This window comes from Monodelphis domestica, chromosome 5, assembly GCF_027887165.1.
Source record: "Monodelphis domestica isolate mMonDom1 chromosome 5, mMonDom1.pri, whole genome shotgun sequence".
NCBI classification, from domain to species: Eukaryota; Metazoa; Chordata; class Mammalia; order Didelphimorphia; family Didelphidae; genus Monodelphis; species Monodelphis domestica.
Window position 1 is genome coordinate 38,908,542 of NC_077231.1, and position 18,193 is coordinate 38,926,734.

Sequence of the window (18,193 nt, forward strand, 5' to 3'; positions counted from 1 at the left end):
ATCTGGTGAGAGAAGGGAGAAAAGGGTAAAAAGAAAAAGTTTGGAAGTTTATTAGTTGGCAGCTACTTGAAACTAAAAATAAAACATTATCATCTTTGGATCACAGGCATTCTCTTTTCAAATATGCCTGAGGTTTATTTCCTTCTCTCCTATCTGATTCTTAATTCCTTAATGTGTATCTGTACTTCTTGGGCTGCTCCATCCTAATTTCCTCACCCTAAAGAAAGTGTTACTGAGTTATCTCCCCAATCTGGAGAGCTGTTTGGGGGGAAGGAGTAGAACAGGATTGTGTCTCACTCATATAGCACCTGCTACAACTTAATATGGAGATGTTCCACTTGAAGAAAATTCAGTATTCAAAAATCAGGACTTAAAAAATGACAAATTAGGAGGTGGCTATTTCTATCATCAAGCTTTACCTTGGTGCACAAAACAAATTACACAGAACCATAGGATGCTAGCTCCAGGAGGGACCTCAGAGATCATCTGTTCCAGTCTTCTCATTTTACATTTGAGGAAATCGTGAGATAAACATGTGAAGTGATTTGCCCACAATCAGAATGTAGCAGTCAGGACTCAAATTCAAAACCTTTGACGCCAAGTCCAACGTTTTTGCTAACACGCTTCACTTCATCCTCTGGATTTCTTTAAATCACAAGCTGCTAGGAGGAGGTAGCTGGTTCAGTAAATAGAGTGCCAGGACTGGAGTTGGGAAGACCTGGGTTCAGATCTGGCCTCAAACAACTTCCTAGCTGTGTGACCATGGGCAAGTCACTTAATCCCAATTGCCGAGCCCTTACCTCTCTTCTGTTTTGGAGCCAATATTTAATATCTATTCTAAGATAGAAAGTAAGGGGTTTTTTTTTAATCACAAGCTACTGCCCTAAAGATATTCATTCAGTCTCTCTGACATTCATTAGCCAGACTCTTCCAGGTCTTTACCAAGAAGGTGACAAGTCGGTAAGCATTTATTAAAGGCCTACTATGTGCCAGGCTCTGTGTTAAAAGCTCTGGAAATAGGAAAAGACAAAAAAAAAACTAAACAGTCCCTGTTTCTAAGGAATTCACAGACTAGTGGTACAGACAGGATGCAAACAACCATGTGTTAACAAGATACAGATAGGATACATCAGAGATACTATCAGAGGCAAGGCAGGAAAATTAAGGAGGGCTGGGAATTTACTTTTTACAGGAGATGAGCCTTTAACAATTGACTTGAAAGGAGCCAAGGAAGCCAGGAGGTAGAGCATGGGGGACAGCCATTAAAAATACCAAAAGTCAGAAGATGGAACATCTTATGTGAGGAATGGGAAGAAAGCTAGTGTTACTGGATTGCAAAATACATGGAGGAGATTTCGTATAAGAATACTGGAAAGACAGGAAGGAACCAGATTATGAAGAACTTTTAAAATAAAACAATTTTATGTTCAGTCTATGTCTATGATACAGCATGAATTACTTGGCAAGAACATAACCTAAGAACCAGGAGCCTTGGGTTCCAGTCCTAGCTCTGCCAAGGTTTAGCCTTAGTTTTCTTTTTTCAATAAAATAAAAGGTTTGAACTTAGATGGTCTCTAAAGTTCTTTCCACCACCAATAATCTCTGATGCCACTTTGACTTCTTTTATCTTTCTCCTCCCTGTGTTGCAGGTGGGGGCTGGCAGTGGAGAAGGCTTCAACATCAACGTTGCCTGGGCTGGAGGCCTTGACCCACCTATGGGAGACCCTGAATACCTGGCAGCCTTCAGGTCAGTATTCAGAGTGGTAGGATTTCTGAGGAAGTTCGGGACATAAAATAAGACAGGGAGAAGCAGGCCTCACTCTCTCGCCTTTTCCTCCAGCAGCTCTAGGTAAGACAAGAAATCTATTGAGCAATCACTGTATGTAGACAGCTGGGTGGTCTAATCCTTAGAATGTTAGATTGGGAGTGAAGGAGGTCCAAGTTCAAATCATGATTTAGACACTTGATAGTTGTGTGATCCTGGGCATGTCAATTAACCTCTCAGATTCAATGTCTTCACATGGAAATGAAGAGCCACCAATTAGAGGTGGGAAGGCTTGGTCAGAAAAGACTTTGTGAAGGAGATACACTTTGAGGAGGAATTTTGTAGGCCCTTCCTTGTTGGAAGGAGAGGATATTCGAGACAGGATAGTTGAGCACATTTTTTTTAAAAGGCCCTAGGAGCTTCTCAATCTAAAAATATACAGGATAGGTTAAGGCTTAGGAAAGGGAGAGACATGTCTGGAAGACCTGACACTTCAGTGGGAAAATCTAATATTTGTGAGTCCAGAGATGGGAGGTGACAGTACTGATTTTCTCAGGGACCATGATTCTGGTCACTAGGGCCAAATTTAGCCATGTTCTGAGACTCTGACTTGCCCACTGCCCCAATACACTTTTTGCACTCCAAAACCACCTTATCACAAATGGTCCCTGAGAATACCATGTGCCCCACAGAACAGTTGTGATGCCCATCGCCAGAGAATTTTCTCCTGACCTGGTCCTGGTGTCAGCTGGATTTGATGCTGCAGATGGACACCCCCCACCTCTGGGAGGCTACCATGTCTCTGCCAAGTGTAAGAAGATTTGAGGCAAATGGCTTCTAGACTGAGAAGAGATTTTGTTCATCCTGAGACTGAAACACGAAAAGGGGAAAACGTGGGGAGGGATATGACCTTGGTCAGCTTGTGTCCTGTGAGCATGAGTTTGTCTTACTCAGCACTAGGAGAAACTTTAGGGTCAAGTCCCCTAATATCCTATTGACCTGTTGGCCAACTTCTTAATGAGTTATCTCGTCTGTTGTGTAGGTCTATGGGCATTAGGCACTGCCTTGGATTTGGGCCATAGTCTAATAGTTAAGACAGAAGCCAGCAATAGTGCCATTTCCTAAGAATGTGGGTCCCAGGTTGATTGGCAGCCCTTCCAATGAAGGGATGAGACTTGGAGGCATTCACAAGTTTGGGGGAGCTTCATTGGCCCTGGGGAAAGACATAGATGGGATGCATCCTAGAAAACAATGAGGTCCCAAGAGAGTGGGGGGAATAATCAAACAGGAAAGAAACAGGCAGAAGCCTTGATGATTCCATGCACCCATCCATTCCTATCCCAGGCTTTGGGTACATGACACAGCAGCTGATGAGTTTAGCAGGAGGAGCCGTGGTTTTGGCCTTGGAGGGTGGCCATGACCTCACAGCCATTTGCGATGCCTCTGAAGCCTGTGTGACTGCTCTGCTAGGTAACAAGGTGAGATACTTCTCTCTACACTCTAGAGGGCAAGAGGGAGTAGTATAGGTTCTTAGGGGCATAGAATTGGGGATGACTGGAAAATGAAAGGGGATTCCATCTCCAGTCCAGGCCAAGGCCAAGAAATGGAAGAGGGGGAGGTATCTGGGCCCTGTAGGTGACTGGTATGTGCATTTCCTGTAGGTGGATCCCCTCTCCGAAGAGAGCTGGAAACAGAAACCCAACCTAAATGCCATTCGATCCCTGGAAGCTGTGATCCGGGTGCACAGTGAGTAAAAGGGTGATAGGATAGCCCAATAATCTGATCCAGGGATGAGAGAGGGGTCGAGTCATAAAATTAACCTTACTCAGGGATATATCCATTTCATGGGGGCACTGCTAAAGCTGTAGGTACCAGACAATAATACAGCATATAGGATTCCCCTAAGGGTACTAAAAAATGGCATGATCCCCACTTATTCCCCCAAATTGGGACTAAATGAGTTTTCCAATGCCTCTAGTGGCAAGTACTTCTATGCCAATTAGCCAGAACTATTAACAAGGGCCTTTGGAACCCTGCCAGACTTTCTGGAACTTTAAAAGTTTGTGGAATATGTGCATTTGGAGAGTTAATAGACCAATCCATAAACTTCCCAAACATCCAAAATGTATACTATAGTCAGTGATGTTGAACCTTTTAGAGATGGGAGTACTGGGCCCTGCCCCTCCCCCCCAGAGTGCTACTCCACACAGGGGAGGGAGAAAGCACTCCTATTGGGTTGTTGGGTGGACGGAAGAGTGAAGTGAGTAATGGGGGGGGGGGGTGGCCCAAGGGCTCTACTCCCCTCCAGCTCTGCCACCTGTGAGCTACCCATCTTAACCCCTCTGTATTCCTGTTGGGCAGCTGGGCAGGAGGTGGGTGGTGTGAAAAAAAAATGTCATCAGACATGGTGGAGAGGGGCCCACTCTTCATGCCATCTTTGGCACCCATGCCATAGGTTCGTCATCACTGCTATAGGTATTAAAGTCTACAAGCTGACCCATTGCTCCTTTTAAGAAGCAAGGAGTGGGGAATTAGGGTAACAGGACAGTGTTCTCAGTTGCAAGACAAGGGGCTTTAGGTATGCATATTCTGGACCTAGTAAGTCCTAGGCTGATCGGTAGATCAAGGACCCAAAGCTTAGAGCTGGAAAGGCTATGGGAGCCTCTCTGAATCCATTCAGCTGAATAATGGGTCACCGTGCACAGCAGCCCAGATTGTTCCTCTCCACATCAGTATTTGCTGCCCCATTGGCCCCTAAGACTGTGCCCACTCTTCATTTTTTCCTGTTTGCTTTAATTGCACATCTTATCTGGGAGCTGGAAAGCAGGGCAAAATGGGTGCAGATATGGGGCGTAAGGGGAGAGCAGAGTGGCCTAAAGATTCACTGGCCTTGTTCTGAACTCAGACACCCAGCCCCAGGAGTGTTTCCTTGCACAGGATGCTGGGTGTGTTAAATCAATCCTGAATCTTAGTCTCTTATTTCAGGTAAGTATTGGGGCTCAATGCAATGGTTGGCCTCCTGTCCGGATTCTTGGGTCCCCTCAGTAGCAATGGCAGACACAGAAGAAGTGGAGACAGTGTCAGCACTGGCCTCCCTTTCAGTGGGCATCCTGGCAGAAAAGAGGTAACTTTCCTACTCTATACCACCAATAGCCTCTTTAGTCTGGATTTTGGAGTCTATCTTTCATCTCTAGTCCTCACTATATCAATCCTAACTTTTCTCCTTCCATTCTCACTGCCTAACCCAGAGATGACAGGGTCTCCCTCTCACCTCAGCCTTCCCTTTCGGAGTTCTCCGACTTGACTGTTGCCAATTTTTGCTTCATCTTCCTCCCAAACCAGGCCCTCAGAGCAGCTGATGGAGGAAGAAGAAGAGCCTATGAATCTCTAAGGCTCCAGGATAAACCAATTTGCCATCCACTCCTGCCCTTCAGACCTAGATCTTCTAACCAATGGCCACCATGTTTAGTCCCCGAGGCTTCAGATACCAAGGGTCCTGGTCTGATGTCTGCCACCCTTGCTCCTCCCTTGACAAGTCACCCAGAAAATTTGGGAGGATCCACAAGCCCTAGGGTGGGGAACAGGGACAAGTCTCCAGAAAGGAACAAAGAGAGATAAGGGAGTGGTGCTCAGCCACTGCCCCACCCTAGACCTCTCCAAGGGCAGATTCCTTTAGCTTTCTGGAGCATGACCTCTGGCTTGCAGAAGATAGCTTTTTCTGGGAGTCTGACTGGGGTCTTGGCTCTCCTGTCTCAACCTACTCCTAACCACTATCTCCAACCAGGGGCCCCAGCCCTTTGCCTTCAAGGTCTGTATGGAAATGTGAACTCAATCCTTCCTGCAGCTAGAGCTCCAGAGAAGACAGGTTCATTGGGAGGCCCCAGAGGTCTCCTTCCCCTTGTGCATGATTAGATGTCCTGTCATCTCTCCACTCCAAACTTACTGGGCTTTCAGGGATGCCCTTGCCAGGCACTAGAACGCAGCACAATCTAAGAATTGCTAGTTAGACAATTCTCTACCCCACCCCCATCTTCAGTGCCCAGACTGTGTATTACCTTGACTTAACCATCTCAGTATCCTGGGGGGGAGTGAGCAAGCTGTCCCTCTCCCCCAAGCAGATGGTGCCAACTCCCTTATCTTCTCTCTGGGATACAACACAACTTAGAGGGAGCCTTAGCTTTCCCATCTTAAGGCTTCCATTCAGGCTTGATTCCCTGTCCCCACACAGAATTGCCTTAGCTGCAGTGAGGTGAGCTAAAGGGAAGATGTGGGCCAGTGAGAAGGGCTGCTCCTGGGGACATCAGCACAGGGGCTTCCTAGCTCCAGCTTGGGGCCAGAAGTATTTGTGTGTGTGCGCATGTATGTCTCCCCCACAAAACTCCTGTGTATGTGCATGTTTTTGTTTAAGAAAAAGAAAAATCTGAATAAATGTTTATTTGCTTTAATACTGCACAAGACAAAGGCCTCCTGGTGGTGAATGGGTTTAAGTGGGTACATTAAGTGCATGAGTGCACACATTCCCTCATGGATGACATATACATGGGAGAAAAGATGTCAGGGAAAAGGAAAGAGAATCTGGAGATGCTGACCATGCTATCCCATCCTGATGGGACCTATTCTTGCCTTTCTTGGATGACGCAGTAAGTATGGCTCCAGTCTTTGACTGAACCAGCTGGAAGATAGCTTCACCTCATCCCCTCATTTTACAGGTGAGAAAACCGAGACCCAGAAGTGACATAGTAAGTGGCAGAGCCAGTATTTGAATGCAGAACCTCTATTCCAAATCTAGTGCTTGGTCCAGTTTCAGAGAAAGGTGGACGCTCCCTCACATTACATTGGTAACCCATGCAAGTGTCTATTATCCCATCACTGCATATAGGCAACTCTATGGAACAGTGGACACAGTGCTAGGCCTGGAGTCGGGAAGACTCGGTCGTGGGATAGCCTCCGATGCTCACTAGCAGTCTGACCCAATTTTCTTATCTGTAAAGTAGGGATAATAATAGTATCTACCTCTCAGGATTGTTATGAGGCTCACATAAGAGAATATTGAAGTGCTTGGCGCATAAAAGATGCTTAATGCCTGCCCCTCCCCCTCTACTAATAGCTGGCATCTATCTAGCACTGTTTGCAAAGAACTTTACAAATATTATTTTTATTCTTACAACTGACCTGGAAGGATGTGGTATTATTATTGTCCCTATGTTATAAATGAGGAAGCTGGGGCTTAAGAAGTTCCGAGGTCATACAGCTAGGACCCGTATGAGGTAGAATTCTAACTTGTCTTCCTGACCCGGTGTTCTATCCACCTAACTACTTCATGGCCAAAACCTGGAATATCTTGCGCCATTTCCCCAATTAGCAATACATAAGAATCTAGGAGGGTATCTAGAAATGACAGCACCCAGCTTCGGATGACCCCATTTCTCTGCCTGCGTCTCTTCAAGTCTCCTTCAAAGCTCTCTAGCCCACAAGTGACACCCAGAGGCCATTTAATGATAAAGCAGCTTGTTTGTTGTCTTTGCTAAAGTGACAGTGACTCGGCAATATGGCTGAGGGTGGGATGGGCACGAGAATTCCTTTGAGTGGGGAAGAAAGAGCTAAAAAGTGACACATGCACAATGCCAATACAGTGTAAAAATGTAACAGCAGACCGGCGGAGCTTCTTAAGGACCCCTGGGTCTGAGTATGGTATTAGCAGATCTTTTGTCCAGAAGTAGGGGGAAAAGATAAAAAGTTTAGGAGAGGGAAAGAAAGCAGGAGACGAGGCGTGTGGTAGGCTGGGGAGATTTCCAACAGATCTAACAATGTCCGAAGACCTCTCTCTCCTGCAAGACTCTGTGGACCTTCCCCAGCCCCAACTTCAACCCTAGGAAAGTGGCCTACGTAGGACTGGATGGGGACTAAATGAGTGCAAGGTGATATGTGAACATGTGGGTTGACCAGGAAGAAACACCCCTCTAGGTCTGAGCTATTTTGCCATTTTTCAAAATCTCTTCTAAAGGCATTTGCCAATTCATCTATAACTCATTTCAAGCTTCCTAGAGAGTGCTGCGCTGAAATGCAGGATTACTGCCCAATCCCAGAGTCCCTAAAAAGGGGAAAACAAGAAAAAGACCCCTTTTCTCTACTCCCCAAGTAGGGAAAAAGTAAAGCCAAATGCAGGCTCTTCTAGGAAAGAGTCTCTTCTCAGACACCCCCATAGCTTCATTGGCAAATCTTCAAACCTGATCCTGTCATTAGAAAGTGACAGAGGAGGGCTCTTTCAGGCTGGGTGACAGAAGCAGTCAAATTACCTCTTCTTCCACTCAGCTCCTGGGCCTGCCAATATAAATGTTTTCCTGAGTCACTTTCCCCCTAACACAAATCCATAGCCTTCTAATTTTGTTGCTTCCTTCTCCATTTAAAAAGGACTTACCTTAGGATAAGAAAATAGATCCATATGAAAAAGTACAAAGCATCCCCTCCTCCCTAGACAGGCCCTTCCCCTACTACCTTGCTCACAGGGTAAGGGAAAGTGTCCTGGGAGACCTTCACCCTAATCCCCCTCCCCCTCCCCCCAGCATATCCTCTGCCGTGGCTCCTGAACCTCCCAACAGAATCGGGAGCAGGACCTCCTCTCTGCTTCTCAAAGACTGAGTCCAATCACTAAGAACCACCCGGCTGGGGAGCCTAAGTAGTCAAGGTCAGAAGTCACTGAGGATGCTGATGTCAGCAAAGTCAGCTCGGTAGCGGTGGGCATATAGGCTGAGCAAGAAGGCCCATTTGAAGGAGATGAAGCTCCACACACAGGAGAGGTAGTAGCTGGTGGGATCTGTGAATCCTGCAGGAAGCAAGGAAAGGATGGTTATAAGAGACCCAAAGATGACTTCAGGTCCTGCCCTATAATGCCCAAGACTCAAGAAAGGGGAGCGAGCCACTGTATACAAGGCAGAAGACACTCCCTCCTCCCTTGATCCTGTTGCATGATGCCCATTATGCCTTGGACCAAACCCAACAGGAAGACCCAAATCTCATGAATAGCCCCTGGTCCATGCAAAGAGGGTGGGGAACAAAGTATAACAGAGAAGCTGGGGCTTCTAGAAGATAGGTCTGAGACTGGCCAGTCTTCTTCACCCTACCTTATGTTTATGCAAAACCTTTTTTCCTAGCACTGGGTTACATCAACAAGGGAACAAACCAAACCCATGTATTATAGGCCTTAAAGCACTATATAAATGTGCATTATTATACTGTAGAACAACTACACCCCAAAAATCTCAGGAGGGAGGAATGTGCTCTAGGCTCAGGCCAGACGTCAATTCTCTGGTAATTCTGTTTTTAGGTGGTCAATGGATATTACAGATCCTACTACTGCTTGAAATGTGGCTTATCTTGAGTTGGGTCTTATAGCATTCATCTTGTTTGACCTCTAGCTGAATACCCTCCCAGCCTCCAAGCCCTCACCGTGATGCCTAGTGATGGCCAGGACAAGGAAGGCGCAGAATGCGGTGATGGAGACAGTGGAGAAGAAGATGCCCACTAGGAGGAAGCATCGAAGACCCTTGAGCCAGGTGCGCCAGTAATCCTGTATGTACATCACATGCGTCGTCAGAGTCCAGAGCGCCAGAACACCTGGAGAAGGGGCACAGTGTCAGCCTGGCCCTCCTTACAGGAAGCTGAAGACCACAGATCCATGGGTAGCCCTGTATGGGCGAGGAGGTATTCTTGAAAGGGGGCTGCGGCCAAGATAACTCCTACTACCTGAAGTAGCAGAAGATAAGACCCTTTAACCTGCCTATCTCTAAAAGAGGAAAGCTCTGGTTATTAAGCTGGTGACTAAATGCATCTCCCTTTTCTGCCTCTGTCCCCTTAGGACCTCACTCCTTCCTCCAGTTTTTCAAAGTCCTTCCCTGTTCCTTTCCCTTCAGTCACCATCAGTGCTTTGTCTCCCAAGCAGCAGAGAGCCAAAATTTAGGAAACTACTCCTACCACTAGGCGCCCTCTTCTCTAGAGGTCTCACAACACTTGTGGGACTATCTCTAAGAGCCCACTCTTCAGCCATGTCACATCAACTACAACTTGTTTCCTGGGAAGCTCTCGCTATATTTTTCTTTTTTTTTTCCTTACTAAATTTCCTGCCTTCATCATGTCCAGCAAGCCCTGGCCTTGGCCACATGTCATACAGGGTTCCTCTTCAATACTTGAAGCACGAGCTCTTAGAGACTCCCAGGGTTAGAATTTGGGGAAGAAAGATGGGTCCATGCATGCTCACATTCTCTGCTACCACTCTTCTCTGAACCTGCCCCTTCAGGGCCTAAGGAGGCATTTTCCCTAGGATGACAGTGGCCACCAGGCCAACACAACTGGATCATTCTGTGCCAGGCAGTGCCAGTTGCTTAGCAACAATCCTCTGAATGTGATTAAGGCCCCAGGGTTCCTGAGCCAACAAAGACATAGGGAGAGAAAAATTTATACAATAACTTCAACACTGCAAAGAAAACAGCTGTGAAAGACTTAAGAACTCTGATCAATTCAATGACCAATCGTAACTTTGAAGACTGATGAGAAAGAGATGTGATGGACTACAGGTACAGAATGTGACAAGCCATTTCACAGACACCTAATGGATGCATTTATTACAAGAAAAGGCTTTTATTTCCCTTTGTGATGGGAGGTAGTGGAAAGAATGGAAACAGAATCATAGTGATACTGTTTTAAAAAAGAGAAAAATCAATGCATCATTAAAAAAAACAAGGAAGTCTAAAAGGAACAAACAAGCAGGGAAGTGTTGGAATTGCCATATTAAACCTAAACTATACCAAACAACAAACCATAATTTATTTTTTTGAGATTTACATTGCAGAAGCTTCACATATAACCTACATTTTTGTTTTTCTTTGTATATTAAGATGTTTGTGTTTACTCATGCTGAAAAATAATTTTAAAATACCTAGTAAAAGAGGGCAGTAGGGTCATCCCTCCTCCCTCTAAAGGGGAAGTTCAGTCTGGTTCCCAAAGTTTCTTTTCTATCTTTTTTTAAACCTTTACCTTCTGTCTTAGTATCAAGTCTAATTCAGAGGAGAACCAAGGCAACAGGGGTTAAGTGATTTGCCCAGGGTCACACAGCTGGGAAGTGTCTGAACTCAACACCTCTCACTCCAGGCCTGGCTCTCTATCCACTGAGCAACCCCACTGCCCAGCATAGAGTTTCAGTACCTTTAGAGAAGGAAGCTTCATGCCTGAGGTTGAGTTCTAGTCACTAGGCCAGTAGGTCTTCAAGGCCACATACAGTGAATACCCCTCCACTGCCAGCAGGAAGCATTAGAGGCAGGGGAGGGGAACTTTAAACGAGGCCTAATGACTGAAACTCAAAACTAGACTCAGCCCTGGCCTTTTTCTACCATATCACCAACACTTTCTTGAAAGGACCAGGCTTGGGACTAGCTGTTTCAGGGAATTTTCCTTCCCCAACAACCTGTTTGTAAGTCAGAGAAGGCACCGAAGGAGGGGGTTCACAAAGGCCATGCTGCCAAAGGAGGAATCCAGGCAACTTCTCCAAGTTTTTCAGTAGAGGCCAGGGAGGCCCTGAGAGCTGCTCTCCCATGACTCAGCATCTTTTGGAACTAGAAACTGCTAAGTAAGGAATTAATAGAGATGCTGACCATGGAGCTCACGGGCTGGGACCTCACAAAAAAAAGGGGGAAAGAGGAAGAAAAGGACTCCTCATACTCATTTTTTAAAGGGGTAATGTGGAAGCCACAAAGAGGCAACATAAAAATTCCAGTCCCTTACACCCTGCAGTACTTCTCCCTACCAAACTGTTCTGCTTCATTTGGGTAAAAACTTCCAAAGGAGCCCATACTGCATCAGGTGAAAAATGCGTAAGTACAGAAAAGCTGTGTGCACAAGGGAAAAACAGAGAAACCTGTTAAATCACCCCCAAGCCACAAAGACAAGTTGATCAAAGGAAAGCCTTGGTTAGCTGACGCAATGACTTATGTCATTGTCATGTCATGACTCATGTCACTTAGGTGTTATGACTCAATACAGATCTGACACATAAAGAAAATGTATATATGGGTACCAAAATAGGACCTAGCAACAAACTTGGCAATCACATCCTCCCAAAGCCACGACCCTCCACTGAGCCTAGTGGAGATGTGGCCCAGAGGCACATGGCACTGCCAAGTCCAGCTCCCAATGCATTGGAGCAAAAGGATTATTTATAAATTTTTATTTTTTTTTTAAGTGTTAAAAGTTAGAGTGAGAACTCCATTTTTTCCCTTTCCAAACTAAGCCATACAGAGCCACTTAAAGTGTTTTCTACCTGTAAATCTGAAGTAGGCTCCAGCAAATGGGCCCTAGTCCCTCTTTCTCCATTGTCCCCATTTTTTTCAGTGCCACCAGGCTCAGGAGTGAACTCCTTCTGCTACTAATGCCTGGCTGGCATGCCTCCCTCACTGCTCCCTGGTATCATGCCCAGACAGCTTCATACCCCAACACCACTGGACATGTGCCCCTGGGGAGGGAGGGAGGAGAAAAGAAAACTGGAACTGCTCCCCCGTGACTCAGCATCTTTTGGACAAGTGATCAGAGGCCACGTGATCTCAACTCCAGGGGCCAGTGATAGAATTTCTTTTTTGCAAAAGAAGGTTACCCTCATCCCTAGGAGGCAAAGAGGGATAATGGGCTGCAAAGCCTATTCAAGAGGCCATTTCTTCTTCCAGGGTACAGTCCTGGGTCACTAGATAGAGTATCTGCATCACCTATAACATTCCGGCAGATTTTATAGTCCCAGACTCATATCCTGGAAAAGTCAGAGCACAACCTGGGGCATAAGAAAGAACCTCAGATATCATCTAGTCTGATTCCTTCACTTTACAATTGAAAGACATAAGGCCTAGAGAAGTAAAGAGACTTGTTTAAGATCACTAGGCTGGATGGATTTTAAGACCTGGCCCAGTAGATGCTACCCCCCCCCCCCTTTTTAAACCCTTAGCTTCTGTCTTGAGAGTCAGTACTGTGTATTTGCTCTAAAGCATTAGAACAGTAAGGGCTAGGCCATGGGGATTAGGTGACTTGCCCAGAGTCACACAGTAGGCTCATTTTAAGGGATGAGAATGGATCTTCTTGGAGATCCTGCTCTTATGCTAGAGGCTGATTCTCCTCTACATTTCTTTTGCATCAAGTTGCAAATGCCACAATGGGGAGATCTTTCATTCAGTGAAAATCTATGGCAGGAAAAAAAAAGAGGAAGGCAGTCCTGACAGAGGGGGAAAGTGAGGGGTTGGCGAATGCAGGCTGGAAATTCCGGCTCCTCTTGTGAAGAGGGGATGTGGCATGTCTGGAAGAGGCACACACCTGGCCTTGGCTCACTCCCAGAGTGTGTGGCCCGGGAAAAGGCTCACTGCTCTGCAAGTCAAGTCCTGGGTTCAAGTTGAAGCTCTGAAAATCACCTGAGCTCTGTTACTTCTTTTGTAAACCGAGAAGAATCCGGAGATCATGGAAGCCCTCTCCCTCTCCACTTTCTGCACACAGTGCACAAGACGTGGTGGTGATCTGCAGGTTGGCTCGTGGTTCATTAGTCTGCTATTCAGGCCCCTTGGGGCAGCCCAACACCTTTATAACAATCTCACAATTCCTAGAACCTTTACATGGCTTGGTTCAAAGTGGCTTCCCCTAATCTAATCCTCTGGCCTCTAAGGTTACGTGGGCGCCGCTACCCTCGGACATCAGAGGAAACAGCCGAAGGTAAAGTCGGTTGGCCCTAAGTCCGCGGCAGGTAGGGTTTTGGGATTCCCCTCCCCCAGCGCCCCCTTCTCTGCATAGGGACCCGTCTCAATACCAAGGGTCAGGCACTCGGTTCCCCGGGGGTCCCTGCCAGACCCGGGGGCGATCCTGGTCTAGTTTGCTCGCGAGGCCGAGGCCCGGGCCAGGACCTGGGGGCGGGAGGGAGGGCCTGATTTCTAATTCCAGAATGAGCGTCACCCCAGAGGAGCCCCGCAAGAAGAGGGTCGGGTGTAGGGGCGGGCAATTTAACCCTCGACGCCAATCAGGTAGGTCCCAGGGGCCCCCACAGGCCAAGGGCCAAGGCTGAGCTAAACCAACCTGAAGCAGGCGTGAGACTTCGGGGCAACGCAGGGCGGGGCGCGCGCCCCCTTCCCCTCTCCCCCCCCCCCCCAGCTTCAAGTGCGGGAGTAAACCGAGGCAGGACTCGAGCAGCGCGCGCGTAGGCGGCTATGCAGATATATGCAAATGAGCGCTCCCATGATGCGTCAGGAAGAATATGTGCTAAGAAGGGGAGGAGGGAAACGACCCCCATCCTTCCTCGGTAGGGGCCGTGGGGAGCGAAGAGCCTCTGGGTTCCCTATCCTGCGCCCGCCCGCCCCGCCGGGTACCTGCGAGACCTCCCATCGCAGCGGTCCCGGGCTGAGGGAAAAGGAAGGTCCAGACGAGGAAGGCGGAGAGACCCATCACACAACCGACCGCCGAATAGGCTGTGCGGAGACCGAGCTGCCACCGGGAAGGAGCCATGCTGCTGGGAACCGGCGGGGTCTCCGCGTCTCGGAAAGGAGTCAGCCAAAAAGGCCAGCCTCAGGTGCCGAGCGAAGCGGAGGGCCGGGCTAGGTGGTCACACTGGCCCCGAAGCTCCGCCTCCTCCCGCACGGCCGCCCCGCCCTCCCCTTACCCCCACCCGCCGGGCTTCCCAGATGCCACCCGAGACCACAGCGCCCTCGCTGGCGGGAGGCCGCTCTCCTGCCTTGGCGCGGACCCTCGGTGACCTCCCACTCGGGTCCCGTGGACACAGTCTCCAAGAACCGCAAGATTGTGCAAAGTAACGAGGACTAAAGAAAATAACCGATTCTTTTGATCTGCGCGGTAAACCTTAAAGCTATTTACTGTCATATGGAGAAAAACGAAAAAAAAAACAACCGTTACTATTTCATAGGTTTTCCTTTTGCGCAAGTCACTTAGTTTACAAAATCCGAAGCTGAGGTAGCAAGGTTTTACATATGTTCTTCATCAGGAACCCCTATATCACGTAAAAATTTTTATTTTTCAATGTACAAGCCTTTTTTTTCTCTTCACTTCCTGTGAATGGGATTGGGGAGGCAGAAAACAAAATCCTTCTAACTTTCAGCATCAGGCAAAGCCGTTTTTCCCATTGACCCTACGCAGGGATCTATAAAGATATTACATTTACTTTGGAGGAACAGTTCACTTTCCTAAATTTAGCCTTTTTGTTTGTAATTTAGCTTAACTTCTCAACTAACGGGAATTTATTTTCTCTCCCTCCCATCTTTCCCACACTGAAAAGAAGAAAAACAAAACCTTCCTAACAACTATAGTTAAACAAACTCTCACGTTAGTCTTGTCCAAAATTGTCATAGCCTTGGATACTAAGCATTTCTTCTAGGAACAATCCCATTTCCCCACGGTTAGCCTTCTGAGTCCATAGGGTTTTCTTGTTTGTTTCTAATTTAATTTAGCTTTTCAACTAATAGACATTTATTTTCTCTCCCACACTGAAAAGAAGAAAAACAAAATCCTTGAAATAAATATGCACAGTCAGGCAAAACAAATTCCCTAAATTGTTCCTATCCAAAACTGCATGTCTCATTCTCAGTGGCCTTTAGGTTCTCTTTTTTTCTTAATTCAATTTTGTTTTATTTTCTGTTACAAATTCTCACACTGATTGAAAAAAGCAAGATAAATATGTATATAAATATGTATACACATACAAAATAAATGTTCACATTATCCATGTGCCCAGACACACATGTAAAGAAGAAATAGGAGAAAATATGTTTCAATCTATCCTTTGAGTCCATTAGTTCACTTTCTAGAGATAGATATATCATGCTTCATCATGAATCTTTTGAAACTAAAATGGATCATATGTTAATCAGTCTTCCAAAATTGATTATCTTTACAATATTACTGTTTCTATAGAAATTGTTCTCCTAATTTTGCTCACCTCACTTTTCATCAGTTCATTCAAATCTTTTGGGTTTTTTTCTGAAACTATCTCCATCATTAGTACAGCACAATAGTATTCTATCACATTCATAAATGTTTAACCATTCTAAAGCTGATGATCCCCTCAGTTTCCAATTTTTTGCTACCACAGGAACTGCTGCCATAAATCTATAGGCTATTTTCATCTTTAATTTCTTTACGTATAGTCTGAGTAGCAGTGTCACTGCTTCACAAGCTTTTTGGGCATAGTTTCAAATAGCTTTCCAGAACAGTTGAACTAGGTCACAGTTCCACTAACAGTATGTTAGTATAGCTATTTTCCTTTACTCTCCAGCATTTGTCATTTTCCTTTTCCAATCTGAGTATGAAGTAGTACTTCCAAGTTGTTTAAATTTACATTTCTTTAATTATTCGTGTTAAAACTTCAAAAAATTTTTTTATTCAGCCACTCTCCCCTCCCTACACTAGAGAAGGTCTCTTCTAGCAAAATTATATCTTTCATGCTCCTCAGTTCATTCTCTGGAAGCAAACTCTCACAGGCTCTTTTTCAAATGTTGTTAGTAGCTATATATGATGTTCTCTTAGTTCTACTTGCCTTACTCTGCATTATCTCATATAGTTCTTTACAAGTTTTAAAAAAATTAATCTGCTCTTCTTTTCTTATGGCACAGAAGTATTCCATTGCAATCATTACCACAATTTGTTCAGTCATTCTCCAACTGACAGACATCTCATCAGTTTCAAATTCTTTGCCACCACAAGAGAACTACCAAAATATTTTAAAATGCATACAAAGTTTTATAACTCCAGACATAATTCCCAATTGTTCTCGAAAATGGTTGGATCATCCCACAGTTCCAACATTGTATTAGTGTACCCACTTTTCCTCATTCCCTCCAACATATGTCATTTTGCTCTTTTGTCATTTTATCCAATCTGATGTGTGAATTCTAAAACTATTCCACCCTAATCAGACCATACTTTAGAAAATCTTATTTAGCTATTTCCTGATCAGTAACAATAGAGATACTTGAACTAACAGAATCAGGTCTTGGGAACTCTACATTTGTCCACCCTCCTTAGTTTAACAAGATTAGTAAGGTCTGCACCAAATTTAAGGATTAAGTATCTGAGAAAAATGGCCTTCAACAGGCATGTGCAGAAAAAGCAGACAGACCCCTGGGCTGTCCTAAGTCAAACTAAGCTATCATTGGTACAGATGAGATGCAGAAAAGTGACATAAAATCGCCTATATAAGGCACATCACTGGCTCTCTTCACACTCTTTCCCTAGAGAGGCGCCTCTGGCTGGCAACGTGCTAGGTGTTCTAACATCTCGGAGTGGTGGCAGTTATTTGTCTGGGTTTGGCAGTGAGTTTGCCCTTGAGATGATTCAGGTTCGGGCATCTTGGCTGAGCCTTTTTGGAGTTCAGGTTGATTCCTTCCTCCTTCACATTTCAAAATCTTACTTTCTAGATCTCCTAGTCAGGCAGGAGAAATCCTACTCTTTTTCCTTCTTCCTTCTTCTTAATCTACTCCACTATATCAATTAAATCATCATAAATTTCCAGCTGATTTGGGTATTTTATTATTTGGGATTTTCCCTGGCGACCAATTAAATTTAGATTTTAAGTCACAATGCTAAAATTATCCTTTACAGATGGGTGTGATATGATACCTCAGAATTATTTTGGTTTGCATTTCCCTAATCAGAAGTGATTTAGAGCATTTTTTAATGTACTTATATATGGCTTTAATTTCTTCATCTGAAAACTGTCTATTCATATCTTTTGCCCATTTATCAATTGGGGAATGGCTCTTATTCCCATAAATTTGACAAAGTTCTCTACATATTTTCAGTATGAGACCTCTATCTGAAAGACTGTCTACAATATTTCCCCCCAATTTTCTGCTTCTAATTGTGGCAATATTTGTTTTATTTATCAAAATCTTTTTAATTTAATGTACTAAATATTATCAAGTTTATATCCCACAATGCTCTCTACCTCTCATTTACTCATAAATTCATCTTCTACCCATATATCTGAAAGGTAATATATTCCCTGTTCTAATTTGTTTATGATATCTCCTTTTGTTTCTAGATCATATAACCATTTTAATCTTATCTTAGTAAGTTGGGGAAGATATTGGTCTACACCTAATTTCTGACAAACTACTTTCCAGTTGTCATAGCAATTTTTAGCAAATAGTGATTTTTTTAATCCCAATATACTGGATCTATTTTTTTGTCAAATACAAGATTATTATAATCTTTTACTACTACGTGTTATATGTCTGTTTTGTTCCATGGATCTGCATTTCTCTCTCTTACCTCGTATCAGATAGTTTTGATAATGATTGCTTTATAATTGTGTTCAAAATCTGATACTGCTAGGCCTCTTTACATTTTTTTTTCATTCTTTTACTAGTCTCTATCTTTTGTTTTTCAAAAGATTTTTCTCATTTT

At 44.9% G+C, this 18,193-nt stretch overlaps 2 protein-coding genes across 4 annotated transcripts in view; one reads left to right on the forward strand and one right to left on the reverse strand.

Moving 5' to 3' along the window:
- HDAC7 (histone deacetylase 7) overlaps nt 1-6,226 on the forward strand; it is a 45,868-nt gene extending 39,642 nt beyond the window's left edge. For all 3 annotated transcript variants that reach the window (XM_056798378.1, XM_056798379.1, XM_056798380.1), the window contains 6 exons: nt 1,650-1,747; nt 2,458-2,576; nt 3,110-3,243; nt 3,427-3,511; nt 4,751-4,889; nt 5,108-6,226. In XM_056798378.1, coding sequence (XP_056654356.1) covers nt 1,650-1,747; nt 2,458-2,576; nt 3,110-3,243; nt 3,427-3,511; nt 4,751-4,889; nt 5,108-5,156 — 624 coding nt within the window. In that variant the 3' untranslated portion in view covers nt 5,157-6,226. The remainder of the gene's footprint in view (nt 1-1,649; nt 1,748-2,457; nt 2,577-3,109; nt 3,244-3,426; nt 3,512-4,750; nt 4,890-5,107) is intronic.
- SLC48A1 (solute carrier family 48 member 1) lies at nt 6,185-14,562 on the reverse strand. The gene is made up of 3 exons (XM_056798381.1): nt 14,146-14,562; nt 9,212-9,379; nt 6,185-8,588 (listed from the first exon to the last, which is right to left on the reverse strand). The coding sequence occupies exons 1-3, from the start codon at nt 14,279-14,281 to the stop codon at nt 8,452-8,454; spliced, it is 441 nt and encodes a 146-aa protein (XP_056654359.1). The 5' UTR covers nt 14,282-14,562; the 3' UTR covers nt 6,185-8,451.
- Between the last annotated feature and the right edge of the window lie 3,631 nt (nt 14,563-18,193).

What these genes read in the sequence shown, in the direction of transcription:
- SLC48A1 (XM_056798381.1), bottom strand. Translation starts at nt 14,281, where the DNA reads ATGGCTCCTTCCCGGTGGCAGCTCGGTCTCCGCACAGCCTATTCGGCG. An exon ending in TGCGATGGGAGGTCTCGCAG is followed by an intron (nt 9,380 to 14,145) that starts GTACCCGGCGGG and finishes CCCCTTCTCCAG; the next exon opens with GTGTTCTGGCGCTCTGGACT. An exon ending in GGCCATCACTAGGCATCACG is followed by an intron (nt 8,589 to 9,211) that starts GTGAGGGCTTGG and finishes TGCTTCCTGCAG; the next exon opens with GATTCACAGATCCCACCAGC.